Here is a 19303-nt window from a genome sequence, read left to right on the forward strand (position 1 = left end):
TTTTAGAGTATTTATTTTTATTGGGGTATAGTTGTTTTACAGTGTTGTGTTAGTTTCTATTGTACAGCGAAGTGGAGTTCCCTGTGCTATACAGCAGGTTCTCATTAGTTATCTGTTTTATACGTATTAGTGTATATATGTCAATCCCAATCTCCCAATTCATTAGAGTATTTAATTGTGAAAATATTTCTAAAGTACCTAAGTAATTAGTGCATGTTAATTCCTTTCACCTCTTTTAATAGAGCCACTGTAAAGTTTGTTAGGATTGACTTTTAGAGAATATTTTTATAATGTACTATATTTCTGTGTATGTGTATGTATAAGTAAAGACATACACATACTCTAGATAAAAGTTACCCTATTATAGCCCTGTCTATCTTTGAGGTTTATCCTCTTCATTCACAGTGGTTAATAACTTCTATCCCAAGAATAAAGTAGCTCTTTTATCAATTACTTTAAAATATTTGGAAGACCAGTTGTTATTTTAGATGTTCTTAAAGCATACTTGTATATTTTTTCATTTCGCAGCCTCAGGGATTTAGAGATGCTGTTGTTGCTACTGCATGTTCATTGCAAACAGAAGGTTCATTGAATATCCGGAAGCGGTCACGGGACTCAGAGGAAGAAAAGGAATCCAAAGACTAGTCTCAGAGTATACATATGTATTGATGCTGTGAGAGATGCAGTGCTTACAAGTAGTAGACTCGTTACTTTAGAATATAAACACTATGGCGTGAATGAATCCAGACTATATTAAGTGAATGGTGAATGAATGGATCAGGTCTATATTAAGTGAAAACACTTAACAAATAGGATTCTCTGAAAGTTTTTCTAAACTAAGCAGTGTTCTACAGTTGTATTTAACCCTGTTTTCATTTTCAATAACATTCAGTAGAGATGATACAGTTATTGTATTTTGCAAATGTGGAAAGCTGATCGCTTGTGGCCAATCTGAATTTAATATTCAGACTGTTTTCTCCTCCTTTCTTTGCCAATTGCCTAGACATTTCTAGGAAGAAAAGATTTTTTTCACATTCCTATTGTGCTCTCCTCTTTAAATGTAGCTTTGATAATTCTTAAAAATGACATGTCTCCATTATGAAGAAAAGCCAGCACCATGAGTCAGCATATCATTACATTCAGTTTATGAGTAGGATACACATTTTGGATGACCAATCTGATTTTAGTGACCCCGATCCTAAAATCTAAGTCATTTGTTCATTTTTTAATGTTATTTTGTAACATTAAAGGAAGGACTTTAGAGTTGTTATCCCATCTAGAACATTGACTGGAACATATATCTATGTTGTCAAGTTGATAAGCTCACAGTCATTTATTTCTATATTTTTGAAACATGGTGTGATCCAGTTCTAGGTGTATTGACATTTTTCCTTTGAATAATCTTAATACTGCTTGAATAAATTAAAAATTTGGATTGTTGAGTGGTTTCAAAATTTAAAAATGTTTTGGTACCTGGTTCTTAGTGCTTCTTAATTCATTTACAAAATTTACTTTAACTCCCAGTGGAAGAAAATTATTTAAGTAATTGAATATTATATACCGTGACAACCATATTTTCCAGACTTCAGTGACAGTTGGTATTTCCTGTCCCAGACTGAACACTAAATTCATAAAATTTTAAAAATGTAATTATTCTGTAATTGATTATACATAGACTAACCATAGTTGGCAAGGACTTTTTAAAGAATGAAAATAGGCACTGCTAACAATTATACCAGGACATAAATCAGGACTGTCCCAGGCAAATCAGGCTTATGGTCATCCTAATTATGTAAGACTAATTTCAAATGACTACTTTAGTATAGGATAACTAATTGTAACACTCTTATTTTTGAGCGCTTTAAGGCATATGGTTTTTTTTTTCTTTTGTGGTACGTGGGCCTCTCACTGTTGTGGCCTTTCCCGTTCTGGAGCACAGGCTCCAGACATGCAGGCTCAGCGGCCATGGCTCACGGGCCCAGCCGCTCCGCGGCATGTGGGATCTTCCTGGGCCGGGGCATGAACCCGCGTCCCCTGCATCGGCAGGTGGGCTCTCAACCACTGCGCCACCAGGGAAGCCCCATATGTTTTTATTATAATTAATGCAGTCATTATAAAAAATTACCTGTCATTTTATATTCTGTCTACTCAAATCATAACGTCAAGAGAGTAAGGGGGTTGTTAAGTGATAAATATCAGTGTTACCAGGCATCAGATACTGTTAAGAGGTCATTTTATAAAGCATTATAACACTGTACTTTAAAAGAACTATGAGACCCCAAAATGGATTAAAGACCTAAATGTAAGGCCAGACACTGTCAAACTCTTAGAGGAAAACATAGGCAGAACACTCTGACATAAATCACAACAAGATCCTTTTTGACTCACCTCCTAGAGAAATGGAAATAAAAATAAACAAATGGGACCTAATGAAACTTAAAAGCTTTTGCACAGCAAAGGAAACCATAAACAAGACAAAAAGACAACCCTCAGAATGGGAGAAAATATTTGCAAATGAAGCAACTGACAAAGGAGTAATCTCCAAAATTTACAAGCAGCTCATGCAGCTCAATAACAAAAAAACAAACAACCCAATCCAAAAATGGACAGAAGACCTAAATAAACATTTCTCCAAAGAAGATATACAGATTGCCAACAAACACATGAAAGAATGCTCAACATCATTAATCATTAGAGAAATGCAAATCAAAACTACAATGAGATATCATCTCACACCAGTCAGAATGGCCATCATCAAAAAATCTACAAACAATAAATGCTGGAGAGGGTGTGGAGAAAAGGGAGCCCTCTTGCACTGTTGGTGGGAATGTAAATTGATACAGCCACTATGGAGAACAGTATGGAGATTCCTTAAAAAACTAAAAATAGAACTACCATATGACCCAGCAATCCCACTACTGGGCATATACTCTGAGAAAACCATAATTCAAAAAGAGTCATGTACCAAAATGTTCATTGCAGCTCTATTTACAATAGCCAGTACATGGAAGCAACCTAAATGTCCATCAACAGATGAATGGATAAAGAAGATGTGGCACATATATACAATGGAATATTACTCAGCCATAAAAAGAAGCGAAATTGAGTTATTTGTAGTGAGGTGGATGGACCTAGAGTCTCATACAGAGTGAAGTAAGTCAGAAATACCGTATGCTAACACATATATATGGAATCTAAGAAAAAAAAAATGGTCATGGAGAACTGAGGGGCAAGACGTGAATAAAGACAGACCTACTAGAGAATGGACTTGAGGATATGGGGAGGGGGAAGGGTAAGCTGGGACAAAGTGAGAGAGTGGCATGGACATATATACACTACCAAACGTAAAATAGATGGCTAGTGGGAAGCAGCTGCACAGCACAGAGAGATCAGCTCGGTGCTTTGTGACCACCTAGAGGGGTGGGAGGGAGGGAGACACGAGGGAAGAGATATGGGAACATATGTATACGTATAACTGATTCACTTTGTTATAAAGCAGAGACCATTGTAAGGCAATTATATTCTAATAAAGATGTTAAAAAAAATGAAACCCTGAATATTGACAAAGCCAAGTGTATTTCTTTTTGTTTGCAACTCTTTTTAAATAAAATTTTCATATAGCCTTTCAAAGTTGTGCTGAAAAGATATTTATTTTTCTAGTTATAATATACACTTAGTCCGCTTGGGCTGCAGAAACAAAATACCATAGACTTACACAACAGAATTTTCTCATGGTATTTTCTCAGTGTCCCAGTATGGTCTGGTTCTGGTAAGGGCTGTCTTCCTTGCTTGCAGACAACTGCCTTCTCACTGTTGGCTCACGAGGACTTTCCTAGGTGAATGCGCAGAGATAGAGACCGTTCTCTCTTCCTGTCTTATAAGACCACCAATCCTGTGAGAAATCCACCCTTATAACCTCATTTAACATTAATTACCTCCTAAAAGCCCTATCTCCAAATAGTCACATTGGAGGTAGGGCTTCAACATATGAATTTTGAGAGGACACATTTCAGTCCATAGCATTCTGCCGCTGGTCCCCGCAAATTCATGTCCTTCTCACATGCAAAATACATTCTATCCCAACAGCCCCCAAAGTCTTAATTCATTCCAGCATCAACTCTAAAGTACAAAGTCTCATTAAAATAATCTCTAAATCAGATGCCAGTGAGATTCCAGGTACAGTTTTTTTTTTTAATATTTATTTTTATTTGGTTGTGCCGGGTCTTAGTTGTGGTGTGTGAACTCTTAGTTGCAGCATACGTGTGGGATTTAGTTCCCTGACCAAGGATCGAACCCGGGCCGCCTGCGTTGGGAGTGGGGAAGTCCTCAGGTACAGTTCTTTCTGAGGCAGAATTCTTCTCCAGCTGTGAACCTGTGAAACCTGACAAGTCTTTCCGAAATACAATGGTAGGATAGACATTCTCATTCTAAAGGAAGAAATCAGAAGGAAAAATGGAGTGATGGGTCCCCAGGAAGTCCAAAACCTAGCCAGGCAAATTCCATTAGATCTTAAGGCTTGACATTAATCCTTTTTGGTTTGATACTCTGCCTTCCAGGCCCAGTGGCATGGCAGCATCACCCCACAACTCTAGGTGGAGGTTCTGCCCCTGACCTCTGGCAGAGGCCATCTGGCCTGTTGAAAATGAGGTAGTATCCCTGATGACCTCTGAATGGCCTTCAGGGTCATTTTTCCCTCTTCTTGAAGAATAGCTGATGTTTGCAGCAAAATAGCTCTCCAGTCCTTTCAAATCCAAAAAGTCGGTCAGCCTTCCTTCACTTTGTCCTGTCTCTATCCCCTTCAGTTCAAACTGGCATTGTTTTGGCTCTTATAATACCATAAGCTTTTTATGGAGTGATGATCCAGCCACACCCTTGATGTCCTCTTCAGAACATGCTGTCTAATTTGCAATATAGATAGGCTGAGAATTTTCCAAATTTTTAGGTTCCGGTTCCTTTTTGCTTGACAATTTCTTCATATATCTCATTTTGCATTTTACTATAAACAGGAGGAGCCAAGCCACTCCTTCAGTACTTCACTTAGAAACCTCAGCTAAATAGCCAGTTTCATTACTTGGAAGTTCTATCTTCCACGGAACACTAAATTCAGCCAGTTCTTTGCCACTTTATAACAAGGGTCACCTTTTCTCCAGTTTCCAATAACATGTTCCTCATTTCCATTTCAGATCTCACCAGAATCACCTTTAATACCCATATTTCTAGCATGCCACCTCCAAACTCTTCCAGCCTCCACCCATTACTGTTCCAAAGTTTCTTCCACAGTTTTAGGTATTCCTTAAAGCAACACCCTGCTTCTCAATACTAAAATCTGTAGTAGTAGCTTGTGCTGCCGTGGCAAAATCCCATAGATTGGGTGGCTTAAAAGAAGTTTATTTTCTCACAGTTCTAGAGGCTAGAAGTCCAAGATAATGGTGCTAGCAGGTTGTTTCTGGTATAATAGATCTCTTCCATGGCCTCTTCTCACTATGTTCTCACATGATGGTTAGAGATTGAGAGCATGAGTGAGCAAGCTTTCAGGTGTCTGTTCTTATAATGGTGCTAATTCTATCATAAGGACCCTGCTCTTCTGACCTCATTTAACCTTAATTACCTCCTAAAAGCCCTGTCACCAAGTATAATCACATTGGAGGTTAGAGAATAAGAATAACATAAGGACTTTGGGGAGACACAATTCAGTCTGTAACACTATAGGAAACAAAATACACATAAGTATAATTTAAAAAAAAATTATATAGTATTGTAACCTGCTTTTTAAAATTCTTAATATATCCTCATGTATTCCACATAACTAAATTTTTCTTTGACTTTTTAAAAAATAAATAAATTTATTTATTTATTTATGGCTGCATTGGGTTTTTGTTGCTCCGCGCGGGCTTTCTCTAGTTGCAGAGAGCGGGGGCTACTCTTCGTTGTGGTGTGCGGGCTTCTCGTTGCGGTGGCTTCTCGTGGAGCACGGGCTCTAGGCGCACGGGCTTCAGTAGTTGTGGTGTACGGGCTCAGTAGTTGTGGCTCATGGGCTCTAGAGCACAGGCTCAGTAGTTGTGGCGCACGGGCTTAGTTGGCTCCGCGGCATGTGGGATCTTCCTGGACCAAAGCTCGAACCCATGTCCCCTGCATTGGCAGGTGGATTCTTAACCACTGCGCCACCAGGGAAGCCCCTCTGTGATAGTTTTTAATGGTTGTGCATACTTTTAAAACTTCTTTTTGGAGTTTTAGTTATTACTGTATTTTTAGTGTTATAAACAACACTTCTAATAAGCATGTAAGTTCCTTTTTAAAGAAATCGAAATTATGATTTGTATCATAATGTATGATTTGTATTAATTTCCTCTTGCTGCTTGTAATAAATTACTATAGGTTAGTGGCTTAAAAGAGCACAAGTCTGGGGAGTTCCCTGGCAGGCCAGTGGTTAGGACTTTGAACTCTTACTGCAGAGGGCCCGGGTTTGATCCCTGGTTGGGAAACTAAGATCCCAGAAGCCATGTGATGTGGTGCAGCCAAAAATAAAATAAAAATAAAACAAGAACACAAGTCTGAAATCAGTTTCAAAGGGCTAAAATCAAGGTGTCAGCAGGCCTGCATCCTCCTGGAGGGTCTTTGGGAAAATCTGTTTCGTTGCTTTTTCTAGCTTCTAGAAACTGCCTGCATTCCTTGGTTCATAGCCCATCTTCAAAGACTGCAGCGTAGCATCTTCCAGTCTCTCTTTCTATGTTTCCATCACCTTTTTCTCACTCTCCTCCTGCCCTCCCTTTAAAAGAACACTTGTGATTACATTTAGGGCCCAGTCGGATAATCCAGGATAATATCCCCATCTTGAGGTCTTAATTTAATCATATCTGCAAAGTCCCTTTCGCATGTAAATTAGGATTCACAAATTTCGAGGATTAGGATGGAAACGTTTTTGGGAAGCCACTATTCAGCCCCTCAAATCATGTGGCAACATGATTCAAGAAATAATGATCTTTGGGTAATTCATATGTAATATGCACATTAAAGTTCGAAAAGCACTGGGACAGATATTTTACCATTTTTCAACTTTTCATAGATGGTTATTCCCATTTATGAAACAAAGAAAAAAGAGGATAGTTCCTTAGCTTTTTGCAAGCTTTATTTTTTTAAGGAGTATATTTTTTCTTAATTATAAAATATGTAGAACAGGCATACCTCAGAAATAGTGTGGTTTGGTACCAGGCCACTGCAATAAAGCAAATATTAAAGCAAGTCACACAAACTTTTTTGGTTTCCCAGTACATATAAAAGTTTTGTTTATACCATACTGTAGTTTATTAAGTGTGCAGTAGCATTATGTCTAAAAAAAAAGTACATACCTTAATTAAAAATACTTTATTGCCTAAAAATACTTTATTGCTAAAAACTGCAAGCTTTCTTTTTTTAAAATATAGCACTCTTTTTATACATATATTTTTTAATTAATTTATTTTTGGCTGCGTTGAGTCTTAGTTGTGGCGCACGGGCTCCAGAGCGCATGGGCTCTGTAGTTGCAGCACGCGGGCTTAGTTGCCCTGTGGTACATGGGATCTTAGTTCCCTGACCAGGGATCAAACCTGCGTCCCCTGCATTGGAAGGTGGATTCTTAACCACTGGACCACCAGGGAAGTCCCTAAAAGCTGCAAGCTTTCAACGAGCCATAATCTTCTTGCAAGAGTAACAACAAAGATCGTTGATCACAGATCAACATAACAAATATAACAATAATGAAGTTTGAAATATTGCAAGAATTACTAAAAATGTGACACAGAGACATGAAATGAGCAAATACTGTTGGGAAAATGGCGCAATAAACTTGCTCAGTAAAGGGTTGTCACAAACCTTCAGTTTGTAAAAAGTAATATCTGTGAAGCAAAATAAAATGAGATATGCCTGTAACTTTTAAAACATGCAGACACTTTTTAAAAGTAATTCTTCCTTGGTTTTACAAACATTTTATCCTTTATTGAAACTGTATTTTTCCCCAAAGTATTATCACTTTTAGCTTCAATTTTGGAGATATGTAACACAAAATATACTTATATAGTGCCTTATGATTTTGAAACACTTTTACATCATTTAATTTGATCTTTCTAGCAACTCTGTCAGTTAGGTGTGATAGGCTGGCCTGTATGCTTTCATTCTTTTCATCTATCCATCCCTCCATCCCTCCATCCCTCCATCCCTCCATCAATCCATCCATCCATCTACTGCATAACACGTACACATTTAACAAGGGCTTGTATGAATAAATATTTCAAATAAGATTTAGAACCTTTGGTCATGCATAGGATGGTGTTTCTGAACATTTTTTATTATAAAATAAATATAGGTAATTTAATAGTGGTCTTTTAAATTTTTTTTTTTAAGATTGGGATAAAATAGTACTTAAAATTGGCCATTTTAACCATTTTTAAGTGTATAATTCAGTGACATTTTTAATTGTTGTAGGACCATCTCCACTATTTTATTTATTTTTTGGGGGTGTGTGTTGGGTCTTCGATGCTGCACGTGGGCTTTTTCTAGTTGCGGCCAGCGGGGGCTACTCTTTGTTGCGATGTGCAGGCTTTTCATTGCAGTGGTTTCTCTTGTTGTGGATCATGGGCTCTAGGCGCGCAGGCTTCAGTATTTGTGGTGCATGGACTCAGTAGTTGTGGCTCGTGGGCTCTAGAGCACAGGCTCAGTAGTTGTGGCACATGGGCTTAGTTGCTCCGCAGCATGTGGGATCTTCCTGACCAGAGATTGAACCCGTGTCCCCTGCATTGGCAGGCGGATTCTTTACCACTGTGCCACCAGGGAAGTCCCTCCAGTATTTTAAAAACTTTTCATCACCCCAAACAGAGACTCTGTACCCATTAAGCAATAACTCTTCATTATTTCCTCCACCAGCTCCTGCTAATCTCTACTCTACTTTCTACTTCTATGAATTTGCTTATCATATATATTTCATATAAGTGATAAGACTCATACAATATTTTTCCTTTTGTGTCTGGCTTATTTCGCTTAGCATAATGTTTTCAAGGTTCATCCATGTTGTAGCATGTAGAAGAACTTCAGTCCTTTTTATGCCTATGTAATATTCCATTGTGTGTATATACCACATTTTGCTTATCCATTCATCTGTTGATAGACATTTGGGTTGTTTCTAATAGTGTTTTAATATAACTGTATATAAGTAAACTTTTTGTTTCTTGAAACTTTTATTGGTTTTTATTTATCAAGTTTGGGACAGTTAATTTGTCTTTGGAATATTTTCAAGCTATTCCTAGTAGCTTAAATTTTAACCCTAATAGACTTATTTTCATTTCCCAGATCAGCTATTTTAATTTTCTCTCTAATTACTGTATTTTGTTTTTCTTGTTAATAATGTTCTTACTAAAATGTTTACAACTAGTTACCACTGATAAAATTAAAATAAAATGTGGTAGAGAGAAGATAGGACTAGAGTCAGAAGACCTGGATCCTAATTCCAGCCGAGACATTAATAAGCCATGTCAATTTAAACACCTTTATTTTCTCATGCCCTTCTCTTATAAAATTTATAAAATAAGATAGGTCTGAGAGGAGCTTCAAGATGGCGAAAGAGTAAGACGCAGAGATCACCTTCCTCTCCACAAATACATCAGAAATATATCTACATGTGGAACAGCTCCTACAGAACACCTACTGAACGCTGGCAGAAGACCTCAGACCTCCCAAAAGGCAAGAAACTCCCCAGGTGCCTGGGTAGGGCAAAAGAAAAAAGAAAAAACAGACAAAAGAATAGGGACGGGACCTGCACCAGTGGGAGGGAGCCGTGAAGGAGGAAAGGTTTCCACACACTAGGAAGCCCCTTCGCGGGTGGAGACTGCGGGTGGCGGAGGGGGGAAGCTTTGGAGCCACGGAGGAGAGCGCAGCAACAGGGGTGCGGAGGGGAAAGTGGAGAGATTCCTGCACAGAGGATCAGGGCCGACCAGCACTCACCAGCCCGAGAGGCTTGTCTGCTCACCCGCCGGGGCGGGCGGGGGTTGGGAGCTGAGGCTCGGGCTTCGGAGGTCGGACCCCAGGGAGAGGAGTGGGGTTGGCTGTGTGAACACAGCCTGAAGGGGGCTAGTGCGCCACAGCTAGCCGGGAGGGAGTCCAGGAAAAGTCTGGAACTGCTGAAGAGGCAAGAGACTTTTTCTTGCCTCTTTGTTTCCTGGTGCGCGAGGAGAGGGGATTAAGAACGCCGCTTAAAAGGAGCTCCGAGATGGGCGCGAGCTGCGGCTATCAGCGCGGACCCCAGAGACGGGCGTGGGACGCTAAGGCTGCTGCTGCCGCCACCAAGAAGCCTGTGTGCGAGCACAGGTCACTATCCACACTGCCCCTCCCGGGAGCCTGTGTAGCCCCGCCACTGCCAGGGTCCCATGATCCAGGGACAACTTCCCAGGGAGAACGCATGGCGCCTTAGGCTGGTGCAATGTCATGCTGGCCTCTGCCGCCTAGGCTCGCCCCGCACTCTGTACCCCTCCGTCCCCCTGGCCTGAGTGAGCCAGAGCCCCCGAATCAGCTGCTCCTTTAACCCCATCCCGTCTGAGGGAAGAACAGACGCCCTCAGGCAACCTACACACAGAGGCGGGGCCAAATCCAAAACTGAACCCCAGGAGCTGTGCGAACGAAGAAGAGAAAGGGAAATTTCTCCCAGCAGCCTCAGGAGCAGCGGATTAAATCTCGAAAATCAACTTGATGTACCCTGCATCTGTGGAATACCTGAATAGACAACGTATCATCCCAAAATGAGGAGGTGGACTTTGGGAGCAAAGATATATTTTTTTTTTTCACTTTTTCTCTTTTTGTGAGTGTGTATGTGTATGCTTCTCTGTGTGATTTTGACTGTATAGCTTTGCTTTTACCATTTGTCCTAAGGTTCTGCCTGTATGTTTTTTTGTTTTGGTTTGGCTTTTTTTACTTCTTAAAATTTTTTTCTTAATAATTATTTTTTATTTTATTTTACTTTATCTCCTTTCTTTCTTTCCTTCTATATTTTTCTCCCTTTTATTCTGAGCCATGTGGATGACAGGCTCTTGGTGCTCTAGCCAGGCGTCAGGGCTGTGATTCTGAGGTGGGAGAGCCAAGTTCAGACACTGGTCCACAAGAGACCTCCCAGCTCCACGTAATATCAAACGGCGAAAATCTCCCAGAGATCCCCATCTCAACGCCAAGACCCAACTTCACTCAACGACCAGCAAGCTGCAGTGCTGGACACTCTATGCCAAACAGCTAGCAAGACAGGAACAGTGTACGAAAGGGAGACCCCAAACACAGTAAGTTAAGCAAAATGAGAAGACAGAAAAACACACAGCAGATGAAGGAGCAAGGCAAAAACCCACCAGACCTAACAAAGGAAGAGGAAATAGGCAGTCTACCTGAAAAAGAATTCAGAATAATGATAGTAAAGATGATCCAAAATCTTGGAAATAGAATAGAGAAAATGCAAGAAACGTTTAACAAGGGCCTAGAAGAACTAAAGAGCAAACAAACAGTGATGAGGAACACAATAAGTGAAATTAAAAATGCTCTAGAAGGGATCAATAGCAGAATAACTGAGGCAGCAGAACGGATAAGTGACCTGGAAGATAAAATAGTGGAAATAACTACTACAGAGCAGAATAAAGAAAAAAGAATTAAAAGAATTGAGGACAGTCTCAGAGACCTCTGGGACAACATTAAACACATCAACATTCGAATTATAGGGGTGCCAGAAGAAGAAGAGAAAAAGAAAGGGACTGAGAAAATATTTGAAGAGATTATAGTTGAAAACTTCCCTAATATGGGAAAGGAAATAGTTAATCAAGTCAGGGAAGCAAAGAGAGTCCCATACAGGATAAATCCAAGGAGAAACTTGCCAAGACACATATTAATCAAACTATCAAAAATTAAATACAAAGAAAAAATATTAAAAGCAGCAAGGGAAAAACAACAAATAACACACAAGGGAATGCCCATAAGGTTAACAGCTGATCTTTCAGCAGAAACTCAGCAAGCCAGAAGGGAGTGACAGGACATATTTAAAGTGATGAAGGAGAAAAACCTACAACCAAGATTACTCTACCCAGCAAGGATCTCATTCAGATTTGACAGAGAAATTAAAAGCTTTACTGACAAACAAAAGCTAAGAGAATTCAGCACCACCATGGAGAACAGTATGGAGGTGCCTTAAAAAACTAAAAATAGAACTACCATACGACCCAGTAATCCCACTACTGGGCAAATACCCTGAGAAAACCATAATTCAAAAAGAGTCATGTACCAAAATGTTCATTGCAGCTCTATTTACAATAGACAGGACATGGAAGCAACCTAAGTGTCCATCAACAGATGAATGGATAAAGAAGATGTGGCACATATATACAATGGAATATTACTCAGCCATAAAAGGAAATGAAATTGAGTTATTTGTAGTGAGGTGGATGGACCTAGAGTCTGTAATTGAGAGTGAAGTTAGTCAGAAAGAGAAAAACAAATACCATATGCTAACACATATATATGGAATCTAAGAAAACAGAAATGGTCATGGAGAACCTAGGGGCAAGACGTGAATAAAGACACAGATCTACTAGAGAATGGACTTGAGGATATGAGGAGGGGGAAGGGTAAGCTGGGACAAAGTGAGAGAGTGGCATGGACATATATACGCTACCAAACGTAAAATAGATAGCTAGTGGGAAGCAGTTGCATGGCACAGGGAGATCAGCTTGGTGCTTTGTGACCACCTAGCTAGAGGAGTGGGATAGGGAGGATGGGAGGGAGGGAGACGCAAGAGGGAAGAGATATGGGAACACATGTATATGTATAACTGATTTACTTTGTTATAAAGCAGAAACTAACACACCATTGTAAAGCAATTATACTACAATAAAGATGTCCAAAAAAAAAGATGGGACTAAATGATTGCTAAATTCATTGGTCAAAATTTTGTGGTTTCTGTTTTTGCAGAGGCGTTTATTAAATATTCACTTTAAATGAACAATACTGGAAATATGGAAGAGTGACATTTACACATTTTTAATTTTAAAAATCAATAATTCTAGGGTTTCCATTCCAATATATTGCATTTCAATTTTGAGACATGATGTTGAAATGTTCTATTACGTTTTAGAAAAACCCACTGAGTTGCAGGAGAGAGGCTGGCTTAACGTCAGTGCCTAAATTTACTGTTACTGTTAGAATTTACAGAACATTTTGCTCCCTTAGAACTGATTTTGGCATAAAACATGTTGACAAGATTTCATGTGTTTTCGACCACAATATATTCCTTTGCCTGTTTTCAGTTTTAGTTCACCATTGACTTAGGCCTTTTTTGCTTCCGCTATCCATTTGACTCTCGTTATGTATAGTAAGATGTGAGTTTTTAAATACATCGATACTCAGATAGTGATTTTACATATAGCTTATTTTATGAGAATGTAAAAGTTGGGGTCACTCAGAAGAGCTTGAGAACTTATGGAAATTATGTTCTACCTATTTTCAAAATTTAAAAATTAACACAGATAAGAAAAAGTGAAGTAGCAAAGTAAAGAGAATTTATATTAAGTTATATAAACCAAGGCAAAGAGGAAAACATAATTGATTATATAACTCTTGGTCTAATAATGGGAAACATAATTGCTATCATTAGTTCTTCAAGAGAAAAATGTTTTTCTGGTCTTTGTTTTTTATTTTATTTTTTAATTATTTTTTTTTTGCTAAGCAATATTTGCACAAGATTTGAAATTCAGTGAAAAGTAAGTCTTCTTTCCTCCCCTGTACCTTAGTCACTCAGTTCATTTTTAGGGGGCAATCATCATTACCAGTTTCTTGTGTGATCTTCTAGAGCTATTCCATGTATCTAAAATATAAATATAATTTTTCTTCAACACCTAAATCTTAACCCAAACTGCACCTTATTTTTGTATTGGTACATATAGAATTTTCTCAATTAAAAAATTACTGTGTGATATTCCATTGTACCAATATCGTTTTATTTAATCATTCTTAAATTGATGGATATTTAGATTAATCAAATTTTTCGTGAGGATATAAGGAATTGGTCAGAGTGTATGTGCATTTAGAATTTTGATCGATGTTGCCCACATATCCTCCAGAGATACTACCAATGTATACTTCCACCAATGTTCTTTGAGAGAGGCTGTTTATGCCCTTAATATCATATTTTATCTTTTTTGCCAATTTGATAAGTTTATTAAAATGACATCTCATAGTGTGATATTAACATTTTCTTGTTCTTTTCTCTTTTTATAAGTGAGTTTGAATGTTTTTTGATTTGCTTACAAGTTACTCTGTTTCCTTTTCTATGAACTGACTGTTCTTATTTTTTGTCCATTTTTTTATTGGGTGGTTGGTCTTTTTAATCTGTGAGAGTTCTTTACATATTAAGGAAGGTATTAGGCCTTTGTGATATGGCAGATATTTTCCCCAGTTTCTCTTTTTTTTTTGTCTCACAGAAATTAGATGTTTATGTTGTCAGTTTTTCACTTTTGTTTGAGTTGTGTGTCCTATTTAGACCTTCCCATTCTATGATTATTAAATAATCCCATTTTTTCTTAGAGAACTGTAAACAAATGTAATTTTATGTTTAAATCTCTCCATCTGGAATTTATTTGTATGTTAACCATGGCCTTGAGTTTTGAATTTGACAAAGGGCCCCTGAGTAAGAGGTGTCTCAGAAGGCAGTTAGATGAAAAATGCCAATGTATTCTATCTTATATCAGCCAAACTCTAAAGGCAAGTTCTATGTAGGACAATTAGTGAAATATGGTAGTATTATAGCTAATGCATTTTTCTTCATGAATTTTGGGGTTTATTCATTCATTTATTTAATAAATATTAATTTTTTTTTAATCAGCCAGAATTGGATTCTGTTTGTAGTGACAGAATCCGGTTGAATGTGCACTTTTCTCTCTTAACCTCTAAAGAATTATTCTAGTCCTTATTTCAGTCGTCATGTTAATCCTCTTTTGTGTCCCAAATCAACATGTTAAGCTCTATCACCCATGCTCCAAATCCACTGCAATCTGTTTTAAATTAACAATGTCATAGTTTTATCAAATATTTGACATATATAAAACCAAACCCATTTTTCCCCAAATTGGTTTCCTTTTTCTACTTCATTTCTCTTAATGTCAGAACCTTTCTCAAAGACTTACTCTCATAATAACTACATATCTAGTCAGTTGCCAAATTATTAATTCTATAACAGGTATGCTCAAGTGTCAGCAAGTTGTACTCTAAGAACTTGGAAATTAGAGAAATAAGTTTGTTTTTTGGCTGTGTTGGGTTTCATTGCTGCACGTGGGCTTTCTCTAGTTGCAGCGAGTGGGGGCTACTGTTCATTGTGGTGAGTGGGCTTCTCATTGCAGTGGCTTCTCGTTGCAGAGCATGGGCTCTAGGCATGCGGGCTTCAGTAGTTGTGGCACACAGGCTCAGTAGTTGTGGCACGCAGGCTCAGTAGTTGTGGCATACGGGCTTAGTTGCTCTGTGCCATGTGGGCTCTTCCCAGACCAGAGATCGAACCCGTGTCCCCTGCTTTGGCAGGCGGATTCTTAACCACTGCACCGCCAGGGAAGACCCTAGAGAAATAAGTTTGCTCTCAGGATTAAACTATGGAATCTTCAAGACCCCTTACTAATAGTAGCTAACATTTACTGTATGTTACAGAAATAATAGGAAGGCAGAAAAAGCCAGCTTGGAAATGCATAACCTAGTTAATTAGTTCCAGAGCCCCAGACAGCAGGGACCATAGGAATGGTCTCATGGTAGGAGCCCACTGAGGTGAATGAACTATCACCCTTCTCTATCCTTATTACTTGGTCAGGATTCAAAGTCAGGGGAGAGAATATTCTACTGACCTAACTTAGGTCAGTGTCTGACCCCGGAATGTGGTAGCATCTGGGGGAAAACGTCAGTACAGTTATATGTGGCTTCTGCAAGAGGAGGCCTACCAAAACTGCATACAGTGTAGGAGAGGTAATTCCCTCAAAGAGATTGAGATGCTGCTAGCAAAGGGGTATAGCTGCCGGGCAACCAAAAACAAGGAATGTACATTGTAATTTATGACTTGCTCAAAGTCATACTACTAGGAAACAGCCTATCCGAAAGTCAAAATAAGTCTAACTGCAGAGTCCACGCTCTTATATTAATGAAGTGGTTCTCAGCTTGGGGTGATTTTGCCTCCCAGGGGACACTTAGCATTGTGGAGATATGTTGCTCATCACAATAGCTAGGGACAGGTGCCACTGGCATCTAGTGGATAAAGATCAGGTATGCTGCTAAACATCCTAAAATGTACGTTACAGGCCCCCATAACAAAGAATTACTGGGCCCAAAATATCAATTACGTTTAGGTTAGAAACTCTAACCTGGGAAAATATGGCATAGGGCCATATTCTTTAAATGTGTCAATCAGAAGTGTTGGCAAGCAATAGAGTATGGTAGAGAAAGGATCAAAATGGAGCTAACTTTGGTTTAACCACTCAAGCCCTGCTCAAGGGAATGAGGGTCCTTCTTAGATTGGTCCTGATAGCTGATCCTGACTGTGGAAATGGTTGCATGAGGCTCTCTTGGTTTGATGCTTTAAATATGAAATGAACTCTTGTCTGATCCCATGCACGTCAGTTATCAATTTGTTGATAGTTTGATTTCCCAGGTACTTTGGTTATAGCCAGATTGATACAATTGTCTGGTCTCAATGGAAGTAGTAGTTCTCATTGTAAATTCATATGTTGTCATTGTGATTTTTATACATCAGTTTCTTATGAGATTTGTTAGTGTCAGTTAAGATACTTCCGTGTAATTAAGTTTGGAAAACTCAAATTTCTTTTTTTCCCCCAGTTTATTGAGACATAATTCAAGGTGTACATAATGGTTTGACTTACATATATTGTAAAATGATTACTGCAATAAGTTTGGTTAACATCCATCACCTCATATAGATACAATTAAAATAGAAAGCAAAAAGAAAAAAAATTTTTTCCTTGGGATGAGAACTGTTAGGATTTACTCTCTTGACTTTCATGTATATCATATAGCAGTGTTAACTATAATCATCATGCATGTATCCCTGATACTTATTCATCTTGTAACTGGAAGTTTGTACTTTTTGACCACCTTTCTCCAATTCCCCCTTCCCCAACACTCTGCCTCTGGTAACCTCAGATCTGATCTCATTTTCTATGGGTTTGTTTGTTTTCGATTCTATAAATATGTGAGCTCATACAGTGTTTGTCTTTCTCTGTGTGACTTACTTCACTTAGCATAATGCCCTCAGTGCCCATCCATGCTGTTGCAAATGGCAGGATTTCCTCATTTTATTTTTTTTGGCCACACCACGCAGCATGTGGGATCTTAGTTCCCTGACCAGGGATCGAACCTGTGCCCCCTGCAGTGGAACTGTGGAGTCCTAACCACTGGACCTCCAGGGAAGTTCCCAGGATTTCCTCATTTTTTTTGTGGCTGAATAATATTCCATTGTATGTATGTATATGTATATATGCATATATATATATATATATATATATGTATTCCACAATTTCTTTATCCAATAATCCATTGATGGACACTTAGGTTGTAGAACACTCAAATTTCTGAGCTTCCAAGTTTAAGTTGCTAAACTTTGTCATAAATTCATGCAGGTAAATGTCACTATGGTAGTTTCAAGATGAATTCTTTGACACTCCTCCCATCAGGAGGTTGGGGTATATTATGTCCCCTTCTCTTGTATCCACATGTGCCTATTACTGCTTTGACCAATAGAGTACCACGGAAGTAATGCTATTGATTTATGACACCAGGTCACACCTTCTGTCTTATTCACTGAAATACTCAATCTTGGAACTCTAAGCTACCATGTAAGACCTCTGATTGCCCTAAGGCCATTGGAGACGTTATGTGTGGGCATTACAGTTGACGGTCCCAGCTGAGCTCCCAGTTAACAGCCAGCCTCAACTGCCAGTTTGGCAACACAATCAAATTAATATCCTGAAAATAATTTACATATTAGTCATTTTATTGCTTAATTTTTTTCAATATAAATGGAAAAAAGTAGAATATGAGTGAGTCTCTTGGACATCTAGCCATGATTTTATCCCTAACCAACTGCTATCAGGCTGCAACCTCACGAGACCTGCAAGTGAGAACCACCTAGCTGAGCCCAGTCAACCTACAGAGCTGTGAAATACAGTAAAGTGCTTTTTGTTTTATTTACTTATTTATTTATTGTGCTGTACACTCAACCTATAATGTTCTATTTTAATTGTCCTAATCGTTTTCAAATTTGTCTCCCAGTTACAGGTAGTGTTGTTCTTTTTTTTTTTAATTTTTATTGGAGTATAGTTGATTTACAATGTTGTGTTAGTTTCAGGTGTACAGCAAAGTGAATCAGTTATACATATACATATATCCACTCTTTTTTAGATTGTTTTCCCATACACACCATTATAGAGTATTGAGTAGAGTTCCCTGTGCTATACAGTAGGTTCTTATTAGGTCGTTTTTGTTTTAGCCACTAAGTTTTGCAGTAGTTTGTTTTGCAGCAATAGATAGCCAGAATAGCCACTTGAGAGCCTCTCTGGGTGGGTTACTGGCTCTTCCTAAGTTGCATCTTCAGGTGTCTTCTTAGAATTTCAGATCTTCCTGTAGAGTGTCTTTTAGTTTCTTGTGTTCATCTTCATTCCCACTGACACCATTCTCTTCTGTACTCTCATTATCTTCCATTGCCCAACTGATCTTTCAGCCTTCAGTGTTTCTTCTGAAAGAATATTTGTATATTAATTTTCTTAAAACACAGTTTTCATCATGTTTCTTTCTAAAATCAATATTTTTGCCAATATTTGGAACAAATGTAATTCCATCTCCCAGTACAGTTTAGATGTAATCTTGAACTTTTGCCATGACCATAAACTTTATACCTTAAACAGTCATAAAATTATTTTTTCAGAGATACAACATTCCAGGATTTTATGTGACACTTAAAAAAGATACTTGAAAAACAATTTTATATATGAATGACCCAAGTTTATTTTGCATAAATATTGATTTGCTGCCTTTGTGCAAATAACTGCAATGCATTGTGCAAATAACTGCATGCATTTAGGTATATGGAGGTTCTTCAAATCTTAATAGCCCCAACTTGCAAAATTACTGGAAACCACATGTGCTATATTGGTGCCAGATATGTCATTTATAAATCACTCTTTCATAAGCCAGAAAACCAATTCATATGCCCAAATCATTTCCTTTCTGGAGAAGCTACATTGTATCAGCATGGTTACCATGTGTGGTA

General features: G+C 38.3%; 1 protein-coding gene across 6 annotated transcripts in view; it reads left to right on the forward strand.

The window, feature by feature from the left end:
• Positions 1-19303, forward strand: part of RAD51C (RAD51 paralog C) — a 53715-nt gene that overhangs the window by 30031 nt on the left and 4381 nt on the right. For 2 of the 6 annotated variants that reach the window (XM_019945491.3, XM_019945490.3), the window contains one exon: positions 529-3630. The exons of 2 other annotated variants lie outside the window; for them this stretch is intronic. In XM_019945491.3, the coding sequence (XP_019801050.1) occupies positions 529-645 (117 nt within the window). In that variant the 3' untranslated portion in view covers positions 646-3630. Of the gene's footprint in view, positions 1-528; positions 3631-9557; positions 13069-19303 lie in introns of those variants that run through there. 2 more of the 6 variants (XM_073797842.1, XM_019945492.3) reach the window with 2 other exon arrangements.

The sequence above is a fragment of the Tursiops truncatus genome, chromosome 20 (genome assembly GCF_011762595.2).
Source record: "Tursiops truncatus isolate mTurTru1 chromosome 20, mTurTru1.mat.Y, whole genome shotgun sequence".
In the NCBI taxonomy this organism is placed as follows: Eukaryota; Metazoa; Chordata; class Mammalia; order Artiodactyla; family Delphinidae; genus Tursiops; species Tursiops truncatus.